The 24,342-nt window shown below is 33.0% G+C and overlaps 2 protein-coding genes across 2 annotated transcripts; both read left to right on the top strand.

Moving 5' to 3' along the window:
• The first annotated feature begins 3,076 nt into the window (after window positions 1–3,076).
• LOC132632933 (cyclic dof factor 3-like) lies at window positions 3,077–6,910 on the top strand. The gene is made up of 2 exons (XM_060349086.1): window positions 3,077–3,462; window positions 5,241–6,910. Exons 1-2 carry the CDS (start codon window positions 3,208–3,210, stop codon window positions 6,486–6,488), a joined length of 1,503 nt encoding a protein of 500 aa, XP_060205069.1. The 5' UTR covers window positions 3,077–3,207; the 3' UTR covers window positions 6,489–6,910.
• Window positions 6,911–15,060: 8,150 nt separating this feature from the next.
• Window positions 15,061–16,071, top strand: LOC132634282 (probable calcium-binding protein CML45). Its single transcript, XM_060350554.1, has one exon. The coding sequence runs from the start codon at window positions 15,199–15,201 to the stop codon at window positions 15,856–15,858; it is 660 nt and encodes a 219-aa protein (XP_060206537.1). The 5' UTR covers window positions 15,061–15,198; the 3' UTR covers window positions 15,859–16,071.
• Window positions 16,072–24,342: the final 8,271 nt, after the last annotated feature.

Below are 24,342 nucleotides of genomic sequence, written 5' to 3'. Positions count from 1 at the left end.
ACCTTAAAGCCTATTTTTGAGTAAAAGTTTGTCTTAAGGCATAAATGTATACATCACTAAATATATACATCAAATGAAGGACTCTTTCACACTTTGATGTATACTTTTATCAATAAATGTATACATTTTGGGTTAAAAGATTTAGTATCCATGTTAAATGTATACATCAAATATTATATGCAGTCGGCCTAATGTATACATAAACTGTTTATATCAACTAAGTTTATACATCAACTAAATGTATTAATCAAATGAAAGACTCTTCCACAGTTGATATATAGTTTTCAATAAATGTTTGCATTTTGGGTTAAAAGATTTAGTATGCAAATTAAATGTATATATCAAATATTATGATGTTAAAGACAACTTTTATTAATATGATTTTTTTTTAATGATGCTACGAAAACATGAAATAAGGGAAACAAAATAATTGCTCCCTAATTTTTAGGGATATCTAACATGAAATAAGGGAATAATTAGAGTATTTTAACTAATACTTCAAATAAAAAGGAACAACATGAATAACTAGATCCCTAATTTTATGGATATGCAGTAACAAATTAAAAAAAAAAAAAAATTGAATCCTTAGTGTTAAGAATTCAATAACGTGAAATAGGGAAAGAGAAAGATATTCTCCCTATTTTTGCTCAAACAAAATATGCGGATGAAACATTTGGCTACATAGTGCCAATTTTTATAGGCTTAAATTTTGCTAAAGACCTCTAGGTTAAAAGCATGCCAATACTATGTAAGGAGCCGTTTGGACATAATTTCATCTCATGAGATGAAATCATGACATGAAATCATGTTTGGACATGCAATTTGGATTTCTCAAGTTACGATTTTTTTTATAAACATAAAAACTCCAAAAGTTGTGAAAACCATCAAAATTTTCCCAATTCTCATACAATCTTACCAAATGAGTAAATCATCATTCGAAATAAAATTAATACGCTACCAGAAGACTTTTCTAAAGAATACAACATCAATTGATTAAACTTTAGTTCAATAAAAAGAAAAAATTTAACATGAATAGTAATGGAACTACTCTTTAATATAACCCTCCCACATGGTACATGATTGATAAATATATTTTACCAACTTGCAGATTAATATTTAATAAAAATGGTTGATAAACATGATTGGTAAATATATCTACCAACTTATGGGTCTTTTTTTTTACAAAATATAAACGTATGAGTCAAATTTTACATTTATATTTTTTGAAATCATAATTTCAAATCACAAATCATGCCTTTTTGGATGATTTGGAATTTCATCTCATTAGATGAAATCGCATGTCCAAACGCCTACTAAGACTTGCACCTAAATGTCAATTTCCCATAATTATTTAACCAGTTTATAGACCACAATACTTACTAAAAATTTCTAACACTTCGACACAAAAAAAGTTATTGCTTTCGTTAAACAATTACCTAAATTAACAGAATAACCAATATGTTGTTTTATATTATATATTTAATTTAATTTGATTGCTAAAAAAAGCCATATAAAATATCATTTGTTTGTCAACGGTATTTATGATAATAATATGGTACCATTAGTACTTCGTTGTTTGACTAAGTGATAAGTGGTTAACCAGAACGAATCTTAAGATCATGTCCGTCTGATTTATATTTGGAAAAGAGAAGAAAAGGAAAAGAAAATTACTTTTAAAAAGGTCTGAGAAAATATCTTTTAATTATGGAGGAAAAAGAAACTTCAAGTAATTATTCAGAACCAATCAGAATTAGGCAACACAATTTTAAAAGTGCACTTTCCAGAATTTAAGGGATATTCAAATTATATCAAAGAAAAGGCCATTAGTTTTAGTCCCAAATATTATTGACCAGGCTCCACTGCTTCAGTGTCTTTCAGCCGTCAAAGTTGTCATCAAAGGTCGTTCTATCCTCCACGTCATTGACAGTTGGGGGTTCGTTTTGTTAATAATTTGGAATAATATGCGTCCACTTTAGTTTTTTTCATATCCTTAGGAAAACTCTAATTCTTAGAAAATGGGTAATTTGAATAAATTATATTTAATTAATAAGACTCTTGCTTATTTATTACCTTGAGTAAATAGAAACAAATCTGAAAAAATAAGTTATTTCATTCTTAATTTTGTAAGTGAACGCATATTCTGAACCAAAATAAAAAAGTTAAGTGAATAGGAACAAATCTAAAAAAATCAGTTATTTCATTCTTAATTTTGTAAGTGAACACATATTTTGAACTAAAATAAAAAAGTTAAGTGAACATTTATTTTACATCGGAAGGAAGGAGTAGTTGGTTGAATGCCTTAAATAATACATGTGTCAAGTTTTATGAATTTTATGCAAGATAGTATATTAAATAAGAATATGTGTATTAGCAATATAAAAATCAAAACATTTGAAGACAAAATTCTATGTTTAAAATAATTCATGTATAACAGTTTTTTTTTTTATACACAACCCCTATAAATTAATTCATGCATGACTGATATGTGAACCAAATGATCCCTTAAATTTTAGCACAACGATTTGGTTCACCCAAAGACTCACAGAGGTGCACTCAACTTCTATGCAACTCATGACTCTAATTACCAATTAGGTAAATTAAGCTTTTCGAAATTTGTTTATAGTACTTTTCGTAACATATATTTTTTGCAAAGTAGAAAATTGTGTTTGAGTAAATAATTTTAAAAAATACATTTGTTAATATTAAAGCAACAATCTGCGTTTGGCCAGAGTTCTAAAAAAATCAGCTTTTAAGATATGTATAACTAACTGCTACTACTGCTTAAAAATACTTATTTATCTCTAAAAAATTTAACCAAAAACCTTAAATTTCTAAATAAGCATTTTTTTCAATTAAATAAGTAGTATTTTTTTAACTTCATAAAACTAGTTCCAAACAATTAATAATCAATAATGAATATGAATAAATGTAGAGAAAGAGGGGGAAGTAAAGCATGGAAAGATACATACAGTAAATGAAGGACCACAATAAAACTTGTGGCTGAGAAAATTAATGGGAGGTGACGTGGCATCCACATTCGAGCATCCTGTCGTTAAATTAAGCGCGATCAAAATCATACTCCTCAACATTGCCAACTAGGCCTTAACTATCCCTTACTCCTAATAATATCCTATATCTCAGCAATAAAAAAAACGAAAAACCGTTCACTTTTGTAACGCCGCCGGCTACTTAACGGAGAGTTCTAAAATGAGGGACCCAGAGATTAAGTTATTTGGCAAGAAGATTGCCTTGCCTGAGAACGGGAAAATATTACCGCTATTTTTTCCCGGCGAAGATTCCGGTGTCGGAGAATATGTGAAGGGTAGTGATGTTGTTGTTGCTACTGCTAACAAAGAAAGTAGTATCGGGTCGGGTCGTGATCCATGTTTAGTGGATAAGGATGGAAGTAGTGTTGATGAATCAGACGATGGAAGTGAATATGTAAAGGAAGAGGCTCATAAGGTACTAATTTGAATCAATTATTACTCCCTTCGTCCCGTCTCACTTTCTTTGTTGTTTTTCTATATTATATTTGATTAGTTGACAATTCCATCGTTATACTCCCGGTTCACTTTTACTTGTCTTAGTATACTAAAAATTGATTTTATTTGTCACTTTTAGTGTATCAAGAAAAGAAAATTTATTTTTTCCTGTTTTTAAATTATTTTTCAAATGCAATCAAAATATGCACCAATTAATATAGATACACTGATAAATTATGCACTTTATTTATTAGTTTTTAAATAGCATGAAAAGTCTAAAGTGGACAATTAAAAATGAACGGAGGAAGTATATGTCAAGTTTATAAGCATAAGATTTAAATGAGTACATACATGAAGATCATTAGTTTTAAAGGTCTGGTTTTGTGTTGAACTCGTACCCAGATTTAAAAGTCTGGTTTTGTGTTGAACTTCGTTGCTCAGTGAAGCTAAGACAATTAAATTGGGACAGAGGGTTTAGTTTTTGATATTATGGTATTGATTTATAGGATTTTTAAATGGAAATAAAGTGTCAGATTTGGTAATTTGCTGTTTATGGGATTAGCTTATATTCAATCGCTTCATTGGGTTATAAATTTTAATTTCTTAAAATACATCTTGAATTTCAATTGCTCATTTGCTATGTACTTATATGCCTTTTTTTTTTTTTTGGGTCACTTTTCATACTGTTCTATTATTTCAGATAATGTTCTGTATGTCAAATTGAGAAATTAGGAAAAACAACTTTTAATTTCCATACTCCATACTCTTTATTTTGGAGCTCTACTTTCCTAATTACAGATTGGTTATTTCGGAATCTTATGATATTACTCCTTCCGGATCAAAAAAAGAGCCCACTTAGTCATTTGCACACTCCTTGAAAAAATACTAACTCCTAGACAAAAATAGATAATTTGACTAAGCTATCTCTAATTAAATAGACATTGAGATTTGATCATATAATACTTAATAGGGGCAAATATGAAAAAGCAAGGTTAATTCTTTCTTGATTTACTAAGTGAATTCTTTTTTTTATCCAAAAAAAAAGGCTAAGTGGATTTTTTTTTGATCCGGAGGGAGCAGCTATTAACAAGTTCCAGAAAGCTCCATTGCCCCCAAATTGTTTTTTTAGTTATCACCCATACCGTTTCTTCTGACAAACAGTATTGATTCTGCCAAACCTTTTTTATAACCAAAAAATGGGATTCTTTCTGGAAGTTTCCACTCTTGGTAGAGTGCATAATTTACTACTAAAGTAGTAGTTTATGGATGTAGATAACTAGATTGCTAATATTTACATTTAGCATCATTCAGAATATCAGCTTTACCATGCTTATTCTGTTGTGTTACTAACTTTATTCTGCGTTTGGCTTTTTTTCCATTGTTTTTGGTTTTACAAATGTGCATTTTTTACTGGTGCTAAGTCTAAGCATTTGTTTGGAATAATCATATTAGCAATTGGACATTCTTTTGCCCTTCCAGAAGTTTCTAACAAGTCCTCTGTAATTTATGCTCAATATCTTTTTCTATGATGGACCCCACCCCCTTTACTAGATGTAGTTGTAACTAAAGACATTGGAGAAAGAATCGGCTTCTCTATCTTTTGTCCTGTTTTCCAACTTAAGGGGGAATCCTGTAGGAAAGTCGAATTTGTCCGTGCCAAGGACTTTGAGATTCTTTCCATTGTGCTCACATCATTGACTGTAGCTTTTTCAAGGGAATCTTACAGGCAACTCACAAAGTTTTTGTTTTCAATTTTAGGATCAAATGACGAGAGAGCTCAGTGAAGCCAAATTAGAGGAGAAAGACCAAAATCAAATGATGGAAGAATCGGAGAATCCTAAGTCTCTATCGAACTCAGAAAACAAGTCTAAATCTCCTAGTAATGATGATGACTCTACCACAGTAAAATCTTCCAAGACTGAGGATGATCAGAATGATGCAAAGCAGAAAACTCTGAAGAAGCCAGACAAGATTCTCCCATGCCCTCGTTGCAATAGTATGGATACGAAATTCTGTTACTACAATAATTACAATGTCAATCAGCCTCGTCATTTCTGCAAGAGCTGCCAGAGATATTGGACTGCTGGGGGTACCATGAGGAATGTGCCTGTGGGAGCTGGTCGCCGCAAGAATAAGAACAATGCGTCGCATTGTCGTCACATCATGATTTCTGAAGCCCTTGAAGCTGCAAGAATTGATCCTCCGAACCGATTTCATGATTCAGCGTTCAAACCCAATGGCACTGTCCTATCTTTTGGTCCTGATTCGCCACTGTGTGACTCTATGGCCTCTGTTTTGAATCTTGCTGACAATAAGACACCAAATGGGATCCGAAATGGTTTTTACAGACCAGAACACAAGAATCCGTCTTGCATAGGTGGAGAAAATGGGGATGACTGCTCTAGTGGATCTACAGTCACCACTTCAAATTCAATGGCGGAAGGAGTTAAAAATCGACCGCCTGAGGCAGTTATGCAAACTATAAACGGCTTTCCATCTCCTGTTCCTTGCCTCCCCGGAGTACCTTGGCCTTTACCATATGCTGCTGTTCCTTTCCCTGCCATTAGCCCCACTGGATATCCTATGCCATTCTGCCCTCAACCTTATTGGAATTGCAATATGCCTGGTCCATGGAGTCTTCCTTGGTTAACTCCACCTTCGCCAACAGCAAACCAAAACGGATCAGGCTCTGCTCCTACTTCACCTTTAGGGAAGCATTCAAGAGACGGTGAATTAATTAAGCCAAACAATCCCGAGGGTCAAAAGAACTCAGAGGGGTCTGTTTTAGTACCAAAAACGTTGCGGATTGATGATCCTGATGAAGCTGCAAAGAGTTCTATATGGTCAACACTGGGGATCAAGTACGACTCTGTTAGCAGGGGAGGGCTTTTTAAGGCGTTGCAACCGAAAAGCAGTGAGAAGGATCACCCTGCTAATACGTCCCCGGCTTTGCAGGCTAACCCTGCAGCCTTTTCTAGGTCCCTCAGCTTCCAGGAGAGAGTCTAAAGTGAGCAATTGTCTCCTTCAGCTCTGGGGTACATAGTTGTTAACCAACTTACCTTCCGGAAGATGGTTTGGTGGTCTTCCAGCCTGATGAATATTCCATTACGCGTAATTACAGCATTCAATTATGCATAATTTCGGCGGCGATGTATGTACCAGGGCTGAGAATCTTAAGATTCCTCAAGTACTCCAACTAAAACTGGGAAGCTATATTGTTCAAAGCAGTGTTTATCCTTCCCTTGTAACATATTTTTGCTTGGTCAGTGTGTTTTTTCCTTGTACATAAACTTTATACAACTGACAGTAGAAAGTGGGAAGAGAGAAACGTTTAGATGTATATCATGTACCCGCCAAAGTTTAGTCGGGAAGGCGGTGTTTTTTCCATTTTTCCCGGTGGTTTGAATAATAGTTCAGCCTTCTTTTCAGATTTTATGTTCAAATTTTGAGATCTTCTTGATCATTACATAAATGTGCTGCTTCTTCATTGTGTCAAACATGACTTAAATATCAGTTGGAATGGTTCTCTGAAGTTTAATCCTAAAAAGATTATGCTCATAGCTGTAGAAATGTATTAAAATAATCCCAAAAGCAGAATTTTAGCTAACACAAAGTCTTGGAGTGTAAGGGAGTTTCATTGTGCCTAAAGTCTTCACTTCTATGCAGATAGTTATCAGCCTCTGAGGATTCTAGAAAAAGCCAAGTTGTAATAGTACCTTTCATTTTCAAACCAAGCAAGTCGCAAAATGTAAGTGGAAGTATATGATATTAAATTCATTTTCTTTTCTTTTCTTCACTTTCCCAACCCCCAAAAGCCAGTTGGAAGTGGCCACTAATAATAAAGTCATCTAATATTAAACTGCTTCTCAACCTCAGATATCAATACCTCTGTTTCAAGAATGAGTTTAAGTTATATACAAATTCGATAAGTCATTTTTATATGTTGGAATAGGTAACCTGTTCTTTTTTCAAGATTATAAAGTCACATTTAAGGAGGTTTACTTGTAGTTATCCTTAGAGTGGTTTAATTCTTTACACTATTTGTGTATATAACTTCAAACTCTTCAATAATTAATTACCTGATAGTACTTAAACTCGCTAATAATTAATTACCTGATAGTTAGGCAAGATTCAAGAGGAGAGTTCAGCTGAATGAGTTGACAATCAAATTAAACTGTTGTGGTGATGTGGACATTGGAATAGGGCACTTAGAAAATCAGAGCAATTTATGTGCACCTGGGGGACTCTAGCAATTTGCTGAATATAAAAACAAAGTAGATATTTTTGAAGGCTGAGCAAATCTAAGCCACATCTTATACTAGATATATATTAGCAATTAGTTGGGTCTGGGACCCAAAATCCCCATATGCTATTTAATCGCATATGGCATTTTCACTTTGCTTTTGCCTTTCTCTCTCTTTCTTTCTTTCTTTTGGCTTTTGCCCTTTCCCTTTTAGAAGCATTTATATATGACAATATTTTTTTTCCATATGAATGCATGTGCTGTCTCTTGTGTTTCTTGGGACAACTAATAATTCAAAGTCGTTGTTCAATGTAGGGTTCTTCTATTTCTAGCCATTCCTTTTTCTAAAAAATCTGCCCTTGGATATTACAGGTTACAACTCCCACGGGATTGAGAGAAACTCTTAGCAAATGCTTTTTTTTTTTTTTTTTTTAGAGTATTTGCAACATAAGGGATTTTCCAGTTTCCGCCTTATTTCTTTGCTTTAGAAAAATAGTACGTAGTAATAGTAGTAAATAGATAATGATAACTGATGTACATTTACATCTGTTAAATTTTTTTAGCTTTTTTTTTTTTTTTTTAATAAAAGTCCACTAGGCTTTTGGCCTAGGGCTAATTTTATAAATTTTATCAAAAAATCCAGAAGTTTGTACAACTCTAGCCAAAAGGCTAATGAAAATACAAAATTTAAACTAATGATCAAATTAAGACTTATAACTTGTCTTAATTTGATATTACAAATTGTTAAAAAATTACTAATAGAATGAAATTTGAAATAATTGCTCCATAAAGAACTTCTGTTTCTATATCTCACATGCTCTATATTTGGCCCTCTATATGCACCAAGGCAGTACATTTTCTAACTAATGACCATTTCTCAGTAGCTTATATGTACTAATAATATAGAAGTTTTTATTATATCAGTGAATTATAACCTATAATAACAGATTACCTGTTATAACCTATTATAACTGTTAAGTTAGGCAAATATTTAATTTTCTAACAAATCAATACCGAATGAACATAACTTTTCAGAAGTACTTTTTTTTCGTGGATGGCAATGCTCTTCATTTAGAAGACAGAATTAGGTGGAGATTTAAAATAGAGTCCCATGAGTGGCATACAAAAATCGATTAAATTCTAACCAATAGGAATACTTCATCCTCATTCTTTGCAATAGAAACTAAGCCGCAACTTCCAACTTCCACTGCTCGTTATATTGCATTCAGAGTAATAACAAATTTACTTAAGTCTTCAAAATTCATCAAAAATATGGAAGGAAAAAACAAACTAACGATCTCCTTTGTTTTCTTTTTCAAAAGTAAAGTCTTGAGATCGATGTTACAATTTGAAGGATGGAATTTGTTCAGCCTTAATCAAATAAGTTAGGATCAGTTAATATGAATCTTTAGTGACCATGTTTCTCCATTTAAACTTATCAACTTATCTCAAGTCATTCTCTATATTCTTACTAGCATATAAATCTAGACAAAAATACTCCTTAAAATGCATTGGACCTAAATAAATTTACTAACATAACTACAACATATTCGTAAGGAGTAATTAATGTCACCTATTTTTTTTCGTCATCCATTTTTTCCCTTTTAGCTGCGTTAGCCGTGGTTATGATCATCAAAATTAAACCACAGAAACCCATTGTATAAGTTTCTCCCACAGTACTACTTGTATCACTTCAAAGTTCAAACTCTACAGTCCACAGTCAATCTCACCACTTGAAATTTTCAGATATAAGACTACTCTCCTTCTTTGTGTGAGTGCATTTCGTGTCATATTAACAATAAAATGGATGAGAAGATAAAAAAACATTAATTAAGCAAAGAGTCAGCCCTAAGTGCATATAGTGACCCACCATTCACTCTCAGATGAAGCTACTTTAGAAACCGTGTTAGTAGCATCATCTTTATTACTTTCAATCAAACACTTCAATGGATCTTAGTGCATTAAATGATTGATATTCTGCATATCCAACACGGTAAATATTTATTTGCATTGAGTATTTACATTAACCATATAAATTTATCATAATTAAGTTGTTGATTAATGAGGTAAGTATGCATGTTATTTAACGGGGATTAAGTTCTCAAAATCAATATGCAAACACATATCATACATATAATGATTTGTTATAACTGAACATATATGCAAACACATGTATATATAACTTAATCTTTTCCCCTTTATTTTAGGGCAATCCATAAAGCATGCTGTTAAGTAGTAGCATTAGAGGTGGTAAAATTAATCCAATTTTAATTAACCTGACCAAAGTTAAAGCGAGATTTGTTATAACTTGTTTATTGAACTGACCCAACAAATTTAACTCGAAATGACTTATCAAGTTTTGGGTCAAAATAGTGCAATCCGTCGAGTCAAAATGTAACAGAAATGCAAACATACAAAATCAAATTTTGAGATTGAAAATATGCAATTTGTTGAAGAACTTATGGTAATATAATTTAAGAAAAATACACTAGTTTTCAATTTCTTTTTAAAAAGATGTGAGGTTGGTTTCATGTTTTATGACCTATTGTTTGACCCACATAAATTTTAGACGACTGGATCATGATCCGTGTATTAATATGACCTGTTTTAACATGTTAAATTTGGCTTTACCCGTCTATTTGCCACCCCATAAATTCATTCAAGAATTGCGTACTAGTGTCGGTGTCTCAACCACAATAACTCTGCTGACTTTAGTAGGCACAAAACACTTCCCGCCTAGTATTTTAATTTGGGTAAGTATAAACTAGAAGTATTTGAAACAACAATTATAGTAGTAAATTAAGAGTGTGAATATAGATATTTTCCTTCCTTTTTTGTTTGGTCATGAATGACTCATGAGAAGAGGAGTAGATATTGTAATGAAAAAGGTAACATTGCGAATTAAGGCAAGTGTGGATGTGATGCCTTTCAGCACTTTCTAACAAAAAGTAAGAAAAAGATTCATCACTTGGATGTCCAACTTTCAACTTTATTTTATTTCAATTCAAAGTGGGGACAGACGACAAAGACTAAAAAGATTAATTTAAAAGAGTTAAGGTTGTTAGTAGACCAAATGTTATCACTGATCACCACCAATGCAAAAGTCAAATACTCCCATTTAACCCGCAGCCAGAAGCACCAGAACAAGATAACTTAAACAAAACTCACGTACTACTTTTGATTTAATTTGTGTGAACTTATTTAACTAAGTACATAATTCATGAAAAAAATAAGATTTTTTTTTTAATTTATAGTTTAAACATGTTATAATATTTGTATAGCTATAGTTCTATAAAACTTAGGGCTCTTTTGATACAAGAGATAGAGATAAATGATCCAAGATTATATTTGAGATGGATTTATCCCATGTTTGGTTGAAATAAAATGGTGGTATAACTAATTTCGAGGTTAATTATCACAAAATTGTAGTGCTGTTTTATCCCTGTGAGATGATTAAATAACTAATCCCAAGATAACTAATCTCAGGATAAGTTATTTTGGAATAACTTGTTTCCAACCAAACGACCGCTTATAGTTTTAAATATGCATAAGAGATATATTTTCATTCAGATAAAATGAAAAGTTTAAATTAAATTATTTTCAAATTTAAAAAGAGATTATTAAATAAATTAAAAAGAAAATGTGTTCACGTAAAGTGAAAGGGAAAGAGTATCTTTGAAGGATTTTTACTTAGGGAAGGCTGACAGGAAATTAGTCGTGAAGATACAGGGAATGAAAAATTGTAAAAAAAAGATCTTTTATTTCCAATTTCTTCTTTATCAATTATATGTGATAACAGTTCACAAACAAGAAAGTGAGAACAAGAAAGTGAGGTTCCTTTATTAGGTTTTATGTATTCTCTTTTCTATGACTTTGGCATGCATTAAACTTCCAACAGAGAATTCTTTCTTTAGCCCGATGGCCCAAGTGTCACTCAGGGGCGGAGCTACCTGGTCCCGAGGGGTGTCAAGCGATACCCCTTCGCCGAAAAATTACGTTGTATAGGTATGTGAAATTCTGATTTTATACATATATGTATTACTATTGACACTTCTTGTAATAAGTTGAGGGCTTAGCCGAGTGGTTGAGGGGCGTTAAAGGTTCAGGCTAACAAGTTTGCGTGTTCAATCCCACTTGGTGACATGCTTATTTTTTTTACTTCAGTCATTGGCCTTTTAAAAAAAAAATTAAAAAAAATTGACCCGCCTTAATAAAATTCCTGGCTCCGCCACTGGTGTCACTGATGGAATTAATAAAGAGTTCATTAAACGTGGGTGATAAAAGAATATCAAATACTATATGCTTTTAGAACGTAGTCACTGAATGATAGCGGTATTCCTTTTTCCCTTGGCCGGATCAATTAGGAATTCTATAATTCATATATTTCATATGGTACTATTATTTGGAGAATAAAGCTTTTTAATTATGATCCTTAAAACATATCTCTATTTTAATAGAAAACTTTACAGACTCTATGTCCTAATTAACATAAAAGGCAGATGCAAGCACAGGATTCATCAAAAGAATTTGCCCTTTCAGTGTGCACACCAAATATCCATCAATGTGAAGTGTCAACTTTCCAAAAGTGTCAAATGTGATACCCAAGTCCCAACATGAACCTTGCATATTTCCAAGACAGATTCTAATGAACGCCAAAACATAAAAAAACTCGAACCATGTTTGTAGTGAAATATAGAGTTAATTTCTTAAATAGTCATTTATCTTAAATTTAGTATCAAGTAAAGTCTTTTTTTTGTGACATAATAAAATAATTCAACTCAATCTAACCTTTTCAGAAAATTATACCAACAGGAAAATCAATTTTTTGGTGCTACGTCGCGCATTAAACTTTCGAATTTTTGCAAAGTCTTTTCTTTTGTTTTTTAAATAAACTCAGTGCAAAGATTGGCTGATGGGTCGGCCTTTTGTTTCAGGGAAATGTTCGCAGATTGGGCCTCAAAACTCCAAAATTGTTCACCTTTAGGTCCTTTACTGTGTTAGCAACCAGTAGAAAACAGTGCATAAGAGTTGCTAATTGGTCTTAAGATCAGCCCAATGTAAGTCCAGTCAGATTTGCCTACTTTGTGGCGGTCTTTAATTTTTGTCCTTCAAATGGACTGGTCTTTAATTTTTGTCCTTCAAATGTCAAATTTATGCATCATAATATTCATAAGTTATGACAGCGCTCTTAAAGAACTTATGTCCCGCTAGACATAAGTTAGATTGTGAAAGAAAAAAAAAAATTAAAGACCAGACCTTTTGAAGGACCAAAATTAAAGACCAGTCCGTTTGAAGGAAAACCGTCCAATTACTTCATTTGATACACTTTCACAGCCTCACAAGATATGGCTGCCAAAAATTATGGGCTATGGCCCATTATATCATTTGAAAATCATCATTATCCTTGAGAGCTTCACCCCAGAAAGAAATAGGATTTCACAAGTATTAATATGAATTTCTGTACCAGTAATTATGGAAACAATAAAGGGACTTCGCAATCTAAGAAAATTAATACTACGTGAAATTTATGTCTTTTTTTAAAAAAAAAAAAAAATCAGGGCTGAAAATTACAAATACAATGATTTTTGATTCATATTGGTGATAAGCTCAAAAGACCCTTGCTCAGGTCTCAGTACTAAAATCAATTATATATGTGTAACCATACATAGTCTCCTAAGTCCTAATTATATAATTCATGCTTTGTTACTAGTCTTGCACACCTTATGACTTTAGAAATCAACTTACGTGTATCACTGAGTGAGAAATACATTAATGTGAGACTAATAACTAATAAGTGATATAGAAGAAAATACAGTGGGATGCTCTAGAACTATATATAACCCGTGAGATGGGGCATGTATCGTGAGGTGACTTAACAACTTCAGTATTCAGCTTTTTAAGGACTCAAAATAGGAAATGAAGTGTTTGGCTGACGTTATTACAGGGGCGGATCTAGAGAATCGGTTACGGGTTCACGTGAATTCAATAACTTTTACTCAGATCGATCTTGTATATATATTAAAAGATGTTCATTAAACATCCAAAAATATTTGACTGCGAACCCAGTTACTATTATGATATTAACTTTAGATTGTTGTAACACATAAATTTTCAAATTTTAAATCCGTCGTCAAGACGTCAATAGAACTATCATGAGTTTCGTTGAATGGTACAGGCTACTTAAAAGTTTACCTTGCACTAAGGGGTACGTAACGTAGCGTTTCCAAGAACTTAGACAACAACGTTTAATTTGGGGCTTGGGAAATGGGAATGAGTCTTGTTCTAGTTATATTCCAAAGTTCTAATTCTGGAATACTTCTTTCGTCCATTTATATGCTTAGAAGGGAACATATGCCTACTAAAGTAAAAACTGTAAATTGCATAGTGTTGCTGAAATTAAAAAATTAACACACTTTTGTTTTGGCATAATTATCTGGTATTCGGAAGACTGACTCAACTAATTCATACTTGACGCCGCGCTATTTTAGGAAAACGCTCCTTACTAGGAATATTTTTTATTCCCAAAGCTAAAACATGAGACTTCTAATAAAAAAGTTGATGGATCTCATCTATCCCACCACATCCCTTGATGGTGCCACACAATTGTTTCATATACAACTCAAAGACTACTTAATCTAAACCCACCTACATACTGGAGAGCCTATGCTATCTCTTTTTCTGTCCTCCAGTTGAGCAAATTAACGTAGTATAGTTATTTTATTCACAAAGATGAAGAAAGGTTCATGTGTGTTTGCATTTCTGTGAAATTTCATAAAATTTGTAAACAAATAGGACTTTGGTTGGTTGTTGTACAATATCAGAAGGTGGAAGGATTATTTTTCTCGTTGATTGATATTGTTGTTGGGTCCCTACTCCGAAAGTTTTTAATTAATTATTGACATCATCTTCTATTATGTCACAATAACTATTAATTAGAGTCAGAATGATCAAGCATAGTAGTTAATTAATAGCTCACTCTCATATTTTCTGCGCCCGTCACTAATGTATATGACGTTAATTTCTGGGGAGAAAAAGTACTACAACTAACTTTAGATATAATATGGCATCCACAATCCTAATTCAATTTTGTCGACCATTTCTACAACCTAAGATGTGTAAACACACTTTTTATTATTCGCTTAAACGTGTATTATATTGCTGCTGCCACACGCATTATTGGATACAATTATTATTACTGAATTACCAGGAAATCACCATGACCGACTTTAGCTATAGAATCCAATAAAGAAGGAGCCAATAATGATGACTTTTTTATGTATTGTATGAATTACGAAACTTGATTTCCTTTTCACCATTCTTTCCTACAAATTTTCCACAAAGACTGAACTTGTTAAATTGTCTCTCTATATATAGACACGAAATTCGTCTCTATAACCATCCCATAAGTTAATACTAATTCCACAATAGTTAATAGCTTCAAAGAAAAAAAAAATTAATCCATACAAGTTTGAAATGGACAACATTTTTTCAATATCAGCAATTAGTCCTTCATTAATGGGCAAGAAGATAGCTGATGATCTCAATCAATTTTTTTGTATTTTTCTAAGGTGTACCATTCTCAGCATCCTAAGCACATTTCAAGATTTATATTCTTGTTTTTCTTTTCCATTCCGAGCAATTCTTTTGTTCTTCATCACTGTCAGAAATGCGTTGAATCGAGGTAAGCATGATAGCAACGCTAATGCTGATGCTAAAAATTCATCAAACACCTCGAAAAGTTATGTCCATGATCAAAATCGCGATAAAGAGGAATTACTAAAGGAAGATGTTGATGTAGTACTTATGGATAAGCTAATGAGCTTTTGCAATCCAAATGGGGATAAAATAAAGGATAAGACAGAGTTGGCAGAGGTTTCGGGTTTATTTGAGGAAGTAGAACCTAGTTTTGGAGAAATTAAGGAAGCTTTTGATGTGTTTGATGAAAATGGAGATGGATATATTGATGCAAGTGAGTTGATGAAACTTATTTGGAGAATGGGTTTCACTGAATTTTCAGTGGATGATTGCAACAAGATGATTATGGCATTTGATGAAAACAGAGATGGAAGAATTGAATTTCGTGAATTTTTGAAGCTCATGGAACAGAGCTTTCGGGATCCTGAGGAGAGTTAAGACTGATTTTTTTTCTCTTTTGGATTACTACTCATAAAGCATTCATAGCAAAAGGTGTAAATCCATTAATAATGCTGTCATTTACGCAATAACATTGGGTAAAATTACGAGTTTCCTCCTTTTTTTGGCCCATGTGAATCACATTGTGTGCTGCTATGTTGTCGTTGCGAATTTACAATAAAACTTACGGGATACAATAAAACCTTCAAAAGATGAAGTTAACATGTTAAAAAACGGTTCCCCTGAGTGAATAACTTAAAACGTCACTCAATTATAGCAAATTCACTATCAAAGTCACTTATGTTTGTTTGATGTCAATAAAATCACTCAAGTTAAAGTAGAATATCAACAAAGTCATTATAACCGAAAAGCTAAAAGCATAATTAGGTAAATCTCTCCTCAAGTTTAATTTTGTTCAACTTACCTCTTTTGTGACTATGCTTACTTCTTTTATTTTAGTTTTCTTCGTAAAATTTCATAACCTAATTATTATTAATATAGGAAAATATAATTTAACTAATTTTTCCTTTATGATATATTCTTTTGTTTATTTAATTTTGTAAATAAATTTCTAAGAAAAACTATTTCCAACTGCATTGTTATTCAGGTGATATAAATATCCAAATTAATTTTTTTGTTTTGTTTTGATTTATCTAGATTAAAACAATTATTTAACAATGAGTGTCTTTTTTTAATTTCTAAATTTAGGATCTCACTTATGTAACAATTATTTGTCAGCTTATGACACTTTTCTATTTGAGATACTTATGTTTTCTACATACATATAAGTACCTTCAATGAGCTATCATTTTCCAAATTACAATTCGTAGCTTACATTTAAGCAAGAGATGTGTATTTCGCGTGTATTCGCATGTATTTGGGCGAGATTCTCTCCATGCCCACTCAGGTTCGAACCCAACCAACAACATTACTTTTCTTACATATTTTTCCTAGTTTCTTCTCCTTGTATTTTGAGTGTATCTCCTTGTATTTGAGTGTATTTCGTTATATGTATTTGGCTCATATTTGTATCTATATGTATTTGGCCTGAGTGTATTTCGTTATCAAATACATATGACATACATTCAAATAAAGTTCAGATATATATAAAAGAAATATTATTGGCCGAGTTTGAACCTGGGCGGGTAGGGTGAGAGCCCCGCTCAATAACCACTTCAGTCACTCCAACTTTATGTATTTTAATGTAGCTACGAATAGTAATTCACAAAATTATTATAGCTACTAAATATCAATAAATTAAAAGATAGTTATTATCAATAATTAAAAATTTCTTAAGTTTAATGTTGTCACGGTGTGTGGTACCTTCATTAGCTCTCTGCCTATTATTTTCAACTCTCCTCTGAACATTTATTATTTCAAAAATTTAAAAATTAACAAGTGTATGCGTATGGATGAGATCTCCTCTATTAAGTTTTCCTCTCCGTTTTTCCAAATAGGGTGTTGGAAGATAGCCACGTGTACAATAGAAATCTTTATGGTACTAGATTTATTTTACCCTACACAAGAACTAATTGTGGTTAAGACCAAAGGCGGAGCCAGGATTCGAAGTTTGTGGGTTCGGGGTTCTAATTCTTTAAAGTTACTGGGTTCTTCATTAATAATTTATACATATTTGACAAATTTTTTAATACAAATATATGGTTTGGACAAAAGTTATTGGGTTCGGCCGAACCCCACCCGAGGGGCTGGCTCCGCACCTGGTTAAGACATGAGTTTAGATTTCATCCCTGTATAACCCTTACCATGGCTTGGGTACCAAATTAAGGACCGATTATTGCAAAAAGAAATGGGTTAACAGTTGAAAGCAGAATAATAATGAATGGGTTTATTCAAAAGAGTATATCATAAAAGACAAATTAGTTAGATTATAGTTTTTTTTTATATTAATAATAATTTGGTTAAAAATAATTACAATTTTTTTTTAACATAATAGAGGTAAGCAATAGCCGCAAAGAAGGTAAATTAAACAAAATCAAACTTGAGGGGAGATTTATTTAATTCTTAGCTTTTTGGTGATAATAATGATTTTGTTGTAATACTATTCCAAGTTGAGTGACTTTATCTATATCTATATTACATTTAAAGCACGAAGGACTTTAGAAATTATTGATTAAACTTTTTGCCCTTCATTAAAAGACTCTACAATATACAAAATTGTCATTTATCATTTTCATAAACACTAATAATATATATATTTTGGAAAAGTAAAAAACTCACTGTTATTTTTAGTATATTTAGGTTAAATGAATTTGTTCCTTATTTGATTTTGGTAAAGAAATAGCTTCTTTCTATTAGTTAAAAAAGGTGCATATAACGTAACATCCATTAGATTTTTACTAATAACTAATTTAGCGTACGCGCTTTGCGCGTGATCAAAGCGCGTATTTCATTTGACAGCAAACACTACAGAAAAAATTGGACTTAGTTATGAACTTCTTCGTTAAGCTATCACTAAATTGCTTGTAACTAAGAATATTTTTTGATAATTCGTTGTTAATCCGTCGCTAAATAGGATTAGCGATGAATTTTAGTGTTTAACTTTTCGCCGATAATTCATATTTATTCTGTAGTGAAATCTTGAGAGTTTTTATTTGTCTAAATAAGTGTAATAAAATAAAATAAATGACAGTTCATTTAGAATATATTTTATTTTTACTATTTCATCCTTGTTACTTTAAATTTGTATTTTGCCGATTTTTCATTTAACATCTTACTATAATCGATTTTGCCATTTAACATCGTACTATAATCGATTTTGCTTTATGTTATATCCTGCATTTTCGAACGTCGAATTATTTGTAAGCTGAGGTGGGGCCCACACGTCAAGATTTTTTTTGGGACATGTGACAAATTATATAAATCACATATGTGAAGTTAAACACAACTCAAGAAGGACCCTTGGGCCAAATCAAAGTGGAAGCCCTCCAAAAGGACAATTTAAGGAAGCATTTTCGGATGATCTGACTTCTAGGGGCAAAAACGGTATTATAAGTTTGGAATTTGGGAAAACGCCCAGAAATAAAAGTTGTGTATAATTGAATTATCTTTCCATCCATAGGTCGTGGGCCCTCATACGATATCGGGATCAAAAGTTATGACCGTTTTACTGAACGAACATCCAGTCAGAAAATTAACCCTGCGCGAACGCGCCCAAAGGGGGCGCGAACGCGCAGAAGGAATTAATTAACTCTACGCGATCGCGCCAGAAGGCAGCGCGATCGCGATGAGTATTTTTCCAGCTGCTTCTGGCAGAAACGTTATCAAAAGGGGGAAACCCCCCTCATTTTCAGTTGAAAACACGAAGGAAACACCCCAAAAACTCTCCAAAAATCTGGAGAGTTCTCCCCAACTCCCCAAACCAAATTTTGCCCAAACCAGGTATAAAATCCCAAATTTCAGTCCGGGTAGCGTATAATTATTGGTGCAGAATCAAATAACAGTGTGTGGTGGCCTAAATTTAGCGTGGAAAAGTGGAGATTAAGCCATATTAAGGGGAGAAAGGTATGGATCGCTTACTATTTGTGCTAATACTAGTTTATTTACGAAGAATACGCGATTAAATAATTGTATACTGAGTTAATTAGTTATGAAAGTTGGAAAACAGGGTGTGGGCTGTTTTATGAGATATTTTGGAGTTGAAAACATTATAATTGATGTTGGTATTGTTGTTGTTGGCTGCTGAATTAAAAATTCGGGCTAGGCAAATAAGCAGGGGAGATGCTGCCCAAATTTCTGTAGACAAATAGTGAATTAAAGAATGCTAAAAGTCTTACTATTGACAATTGGTAAATGTGACCATTTGTAGATTTTGAGCGAAACGGGAATTGAATTTGGACAAGCGTAAGACGCAGCTAAGGTATGTAAAGTCTTTCCCTTCATTCTTAGGCATGTTCTGAACATAATAGGCTCGGCCGCGAGCCTTAAATACGACTCCGTTCCTCGGAATTCGATATGGAAATCTGCTCCAATTCCTTCAGTAAGATTGAAACCATGTCCTTATAAAATATCTTTAAAGTGTGCTTTTGTACGAAACCTTCCTAAACGGAGTCGGAATACTTTCGAATGATTATGGATGACCTCATAAGGTCTTTTATCAGTAATTTATGTATCTTGCCTCGAGTTGGTCCGAGGTGGGCCCACGGAGCCCCGATACCCCGTGAATGATCTAAATTGCCTCATTTCCGTCTGTTTTTCACAGGCAACATCTGAACTATCATTTTGAACATAATATGACTGTTTTTATATAAATCTCACAATATGGTTTTGATATCTGAAAATCTAGTTCTGGTTATGATCTGTCGTGCCTCCCCAAGTGACGTGTAGGCGCGTAGTTTGAAAACTATCTGAATACTTTGATTCGATCTGCCAGTTGGCCTATTTCTGTTCCGTTGAATCTGTACGACGATCTGTACGTATGTGGTTTTTCATTAATCAGTTCGTGCATGTGCTATGATTCCTTTCACCGGATCCCGGGCCGGTATGTATATCGTGCGGATGGGCCGCCGAGCCCCATATGTGAATTCCAAAGTATGATGTGTCCGGTTTCGGGGTACTGTGGTATATGTCCGTCCCCGGTTACCGAGGATATATTATGAAGTATGATGTGTCCGGGATCGGGGTGCTGTGTTATCTGTCCGCCCCCGGGTACCGTGGTTATGTTATGATGTGTGACGGAGATCGGAGAAGAATTTCTGATATCTGACGTATGGTGGTGCCAATGGCAGGAGTGGCGACCACGTTCCTGTACCCTATGTGTGATTATGTCTGTCTGTATGATTTATGATTCTGTCTGTCCGTCTGGATTATCTGACCGACGGGTTACGCTTCTGTCTGTCCGTCTGGATTATCTGACCGACGGGTTACGCTTCTGTCTGTCCGTCTGGATTATCTGACCGACGGGTTACGCTTCTGTCTGTCCGTCCGGATTATCTGTCCGACTGGCTATGACTCTGTCTGTCCGTCCGGATTGTCTGTCCGACTGGTTATGATTCTGTCTGTCCGTCCGGATTTTCTGTCCGACTGGTTATGATTCTGTCTGTCCGTTCGGATTATCTGTCCGACTGGCTATGACTCTGTCTGTCCGTCCGGATTGTCTGTCCGACTGGTTATGATTCTATATGTCCGTATGGATTCCGATTTTGTATGTCTGTATGGATTCCGATTCTGTATGTCCGTATGGATTCCGATTCTGTATGTCCGTTTGGATTCCGATTCTGTATATCCGTAGGGATTCTGATTCTGTCTGTCTGGACCATGATTCTGTCCGTCTGTCGGGACTATGACCCTGTCTGTCCGGCTTATGAGCCTGTCTAGTATATTTCTGCGCTTCCGGTCCAGATTATGATTTTGTTTCATATATTTCTGCTTTACATACTCGGTACATTTTTGTACTGACCCCCGGTTCTTCGGGGGCTGCGTTACATGCCCGCAGGTACAGACGTACTCGGTGACCCGCCGCCAGTCTAGGGCACAGGTTCTGCTATCTTGAAGAGATCCTTTTGATTTGGAGCATGTACTTCGGTATATACATCTTCTGGTATCTGTATGTTCTGTATGTATGGAAATTCTGGGTACGGCGGGGCCCTGTCCCGTCATATGATTTTGTATGTATGTTAGAGGCCTGTAGATAGATGTGTGGGTTACGGGTTACATCTGTTCAGGTAGGTACGTACGATTGTATGACGTTATTCGTATGTTAGCCTTATCGGCTTATCTGTAAATTTCTGTATGTTCAAGTATATATATGTTTGCGCGCGTGCCGTATCTGTATCGGCCTACTTCTGTAACATCTGTTTGAAAAAAAAAAATCTGTATGATACGAAATTCGGTTAAGTAGGTATGTACGGGTACCCAGCTAGGGTACCAATCGCGGCCCACGGGGTTGGGTCGTGACACTTTATGTCTAATTTCTTTCACCGCTAATATTTTTTTTATTTAACAAATTTATATACTTAAGTGTTTTGTCAAATATTAAAAAAATAATTATATGATTACTTCTAAATATTAGAAAAATAATTAAATAATTATTTCAAAATATTAGAGAAATTATTAAATTGTTACTGAAATATTACTAATTACCTAACAGATAAACTATCACAAAAATTATTTTCACTACTGAAAAATCGATGTGTAGAGATGTAACAACAAAATTTAACATGAAAGATTGCTACCAATTGATCGACCACCATGTACCCTAAATACAACAAAATATTTGACCATTGCAAAATTAACATGGCTCCTAAAAGTATTCTCTTGTAATTCTTTCATTAGTAAATAATTTTTTAATTATATTTTAACTTCTTGTCCTCCAGTATTTCACCCATTTCTCTTCTTTATTGTCTTTAGTATAGTTTTTGTTTTCATCTTCCTTGCCACTTTTACTATTTCACCTCATGTATATGTATCTTTGAAACACCAAGAAACAAAAACTTCACCCCAAATGAAGTATTTGCTTCAAAGATATCCGCAAATGCTGAAGCTATCAATTTCGACCTTATATTTTTTCTCTTATTTCTTAGAATTTGTGGTTGATTTTTTGTTGTATGTTACTTTAGCTGAGTTAGTGATAAACCATAAATATAGATATCGACACCAAAGTAACATAAAGTCTCCTAGCGATTGTCACATATATAATTTGAAAAATTACATTGTAAATATAAAAAATGATATTTATGCCAACATAATCACTAATAAGTAGATAAAATGATGCAATACAATACTACAAAAATATGGATAATTTATGGAGGTTAAAAGTTGCAATTCGCGGAGGTTTTAGCCTCCACTATTTGCTAGCGGAGCTTAAAACCTCCGGGAATTACAACTTTCAACCTTCACAAATTACCCTTTTTTTTGTAGTGCAATTTTGTGGCAGATATCGAAAGTAAAAGATACATCAAAGAAATTAGACCAGTTAAAAAAATTTACTGCACTATAATTCTTCCTGCTATCCACAATAGTTTTGACCTATCAATTCTATAAAAACATACATGAAGAATAGATTAGAGATGTTAATTTCATATTGATGAGCCAAATAAAGTTTCCACGAAAGAAAAAGTAAAATTATTCTATCTACTTTAATAAATGGAAGACATAAAAGAATAAGCATCAGATGTTTATCTTAGTTGCAGGATTCTTCACGTATAGATTACATAGGTATGTTAACCTAGTCTGTTTCTATCATCTAAAGAATTTATCCTATAGTAATACAAACCCATATGAAAGAGATATACTTTGTATAGACACACACATGCTGCTTAGACTTAGGGATTGACAACAACTCTTGTAGATTCCTCCTCCATATGATGTTGCCTAACAAATAAGGGATTTTTATAAACCTAAAAGGTATGGAAAAAAGTCCTCTATTTTAGGATAAAATTAAACAATTAATATAAAGATAATTAAATAATAACTTGACAAAAATAGTAAATGACAATTTTATTTATTGTAGAGTATTTCAATAAAGAGAAAAAAGTTTAACCAAACATTATACATTTTTTGGTCATATAATCTCTCATTTTTAAATCTGTATTTCAATTTTCTTAAAAAGATCAATTATTTGATGCTAATTACTAAGAAAAATGGTTATTTTGTTTTGAAATATGGCGTTCATTGAGATGTTCCTTTTTTTTGTTATTATTAAACACTTGCATACTTTATGGTTCATATAATCGGAAGAACATATAAATGCTATATATTTAATTGATCATAATAAATAGACAATCAATCAGAAAATCAATTCCACCAATACTTTGTAGTCACAAAGTCCTATATATGATAGATTGGCATGAGTTTCAAATAGACAAAAAATCAACTCTTAAATCACAACAAAGGGAAACAAAAGGTACAAAACAAACAAAGATAAAATAAATTAAAATAAAAACTTTAAACAAACCTGAGCATAAACGCATAAGCACTGATGATTTCGTACTAGGTGATTGAACAAGACACGAGCATATCAAAAGATTGAGCTAATTAAAAATATCAGAATGAAATTGAATACTTGAATTTATCTGTAATATTCTTTAAACTTTTGGATTAGCGTCTAGCCTTGTCGGATTTCTCATTCATGGCACAAGGAATACTTAAAATCCCTACAATCAAGAACCTTCGGGTTATAATTATCAATTTCAGCAAGCGAAAAACTGAAAAATTTAATGAAAACGCTTTAATATAATGTAAACAATAAAAAAAAATCAAAAAAAAAAAATACTCAGTCGTAACTCCAAATCAACACATGCATTAAAGAAAAGCACGAAAAAAGAAAGATCACGACATAAGCTAGGAAAAGGCAAGGACCAGGAATTAGAAGTAGAAACACGGTACTTAAGACTCCAATGGCAACATAAATAGTTAGGTCTTCCTTTTCTTTTGTATCATAAAGTAATTTTGATAAAAATAAATTCTAAACCTAAATGAGATTAATTGTCAACAATAATTCCTATACCAAAAAGGGATGTAAATTTA

Source organism: Lycium barbarum, chromosome 3, assembly GCF_019175385.1.
Source record: "Lycium barbarum isolate Lr01 chromosome 3, ASM1917538v2, whole genome shotgun sequence".
Taxonomy (NCBI): domain Eukaryota; kingdom Viridiplantae; phylum Streptophyta; class Magnoliopsida; order Solanales; family Solanaceae; genus Lycium; species Lycium barbarum.
The sequence above is the reverse complement of the archived record's forward strand: the minus strand, read 5'-3'. Positions and strand labels throughout refer to the sequence as shown.

Excerpts from the sequence above, each read along its gene's own strand:
- LOC132632933 (XM_060349086.1), top strand. The coding sequence starts at position 3,208 with ATGAGGGACCCAGAGATTAAGTTATTTGGCAAGAAGATTGCCTTGCCT. Across the intron at positions 3,463-5,240 it reads TAAAGGAAGAGGCTCATAAG|GATCAAATGACGAGAGAGCT; the intron begins GTACTAATTTGA and ends TTTCAATTTTAG.
- LOC132634282 (XM_060350554.1), top strand. The coding sequence starts at position 15,199 with ATGGACAACATTTTTTCAATATCAGCAATTAGTCCTTCATTAATGGGC.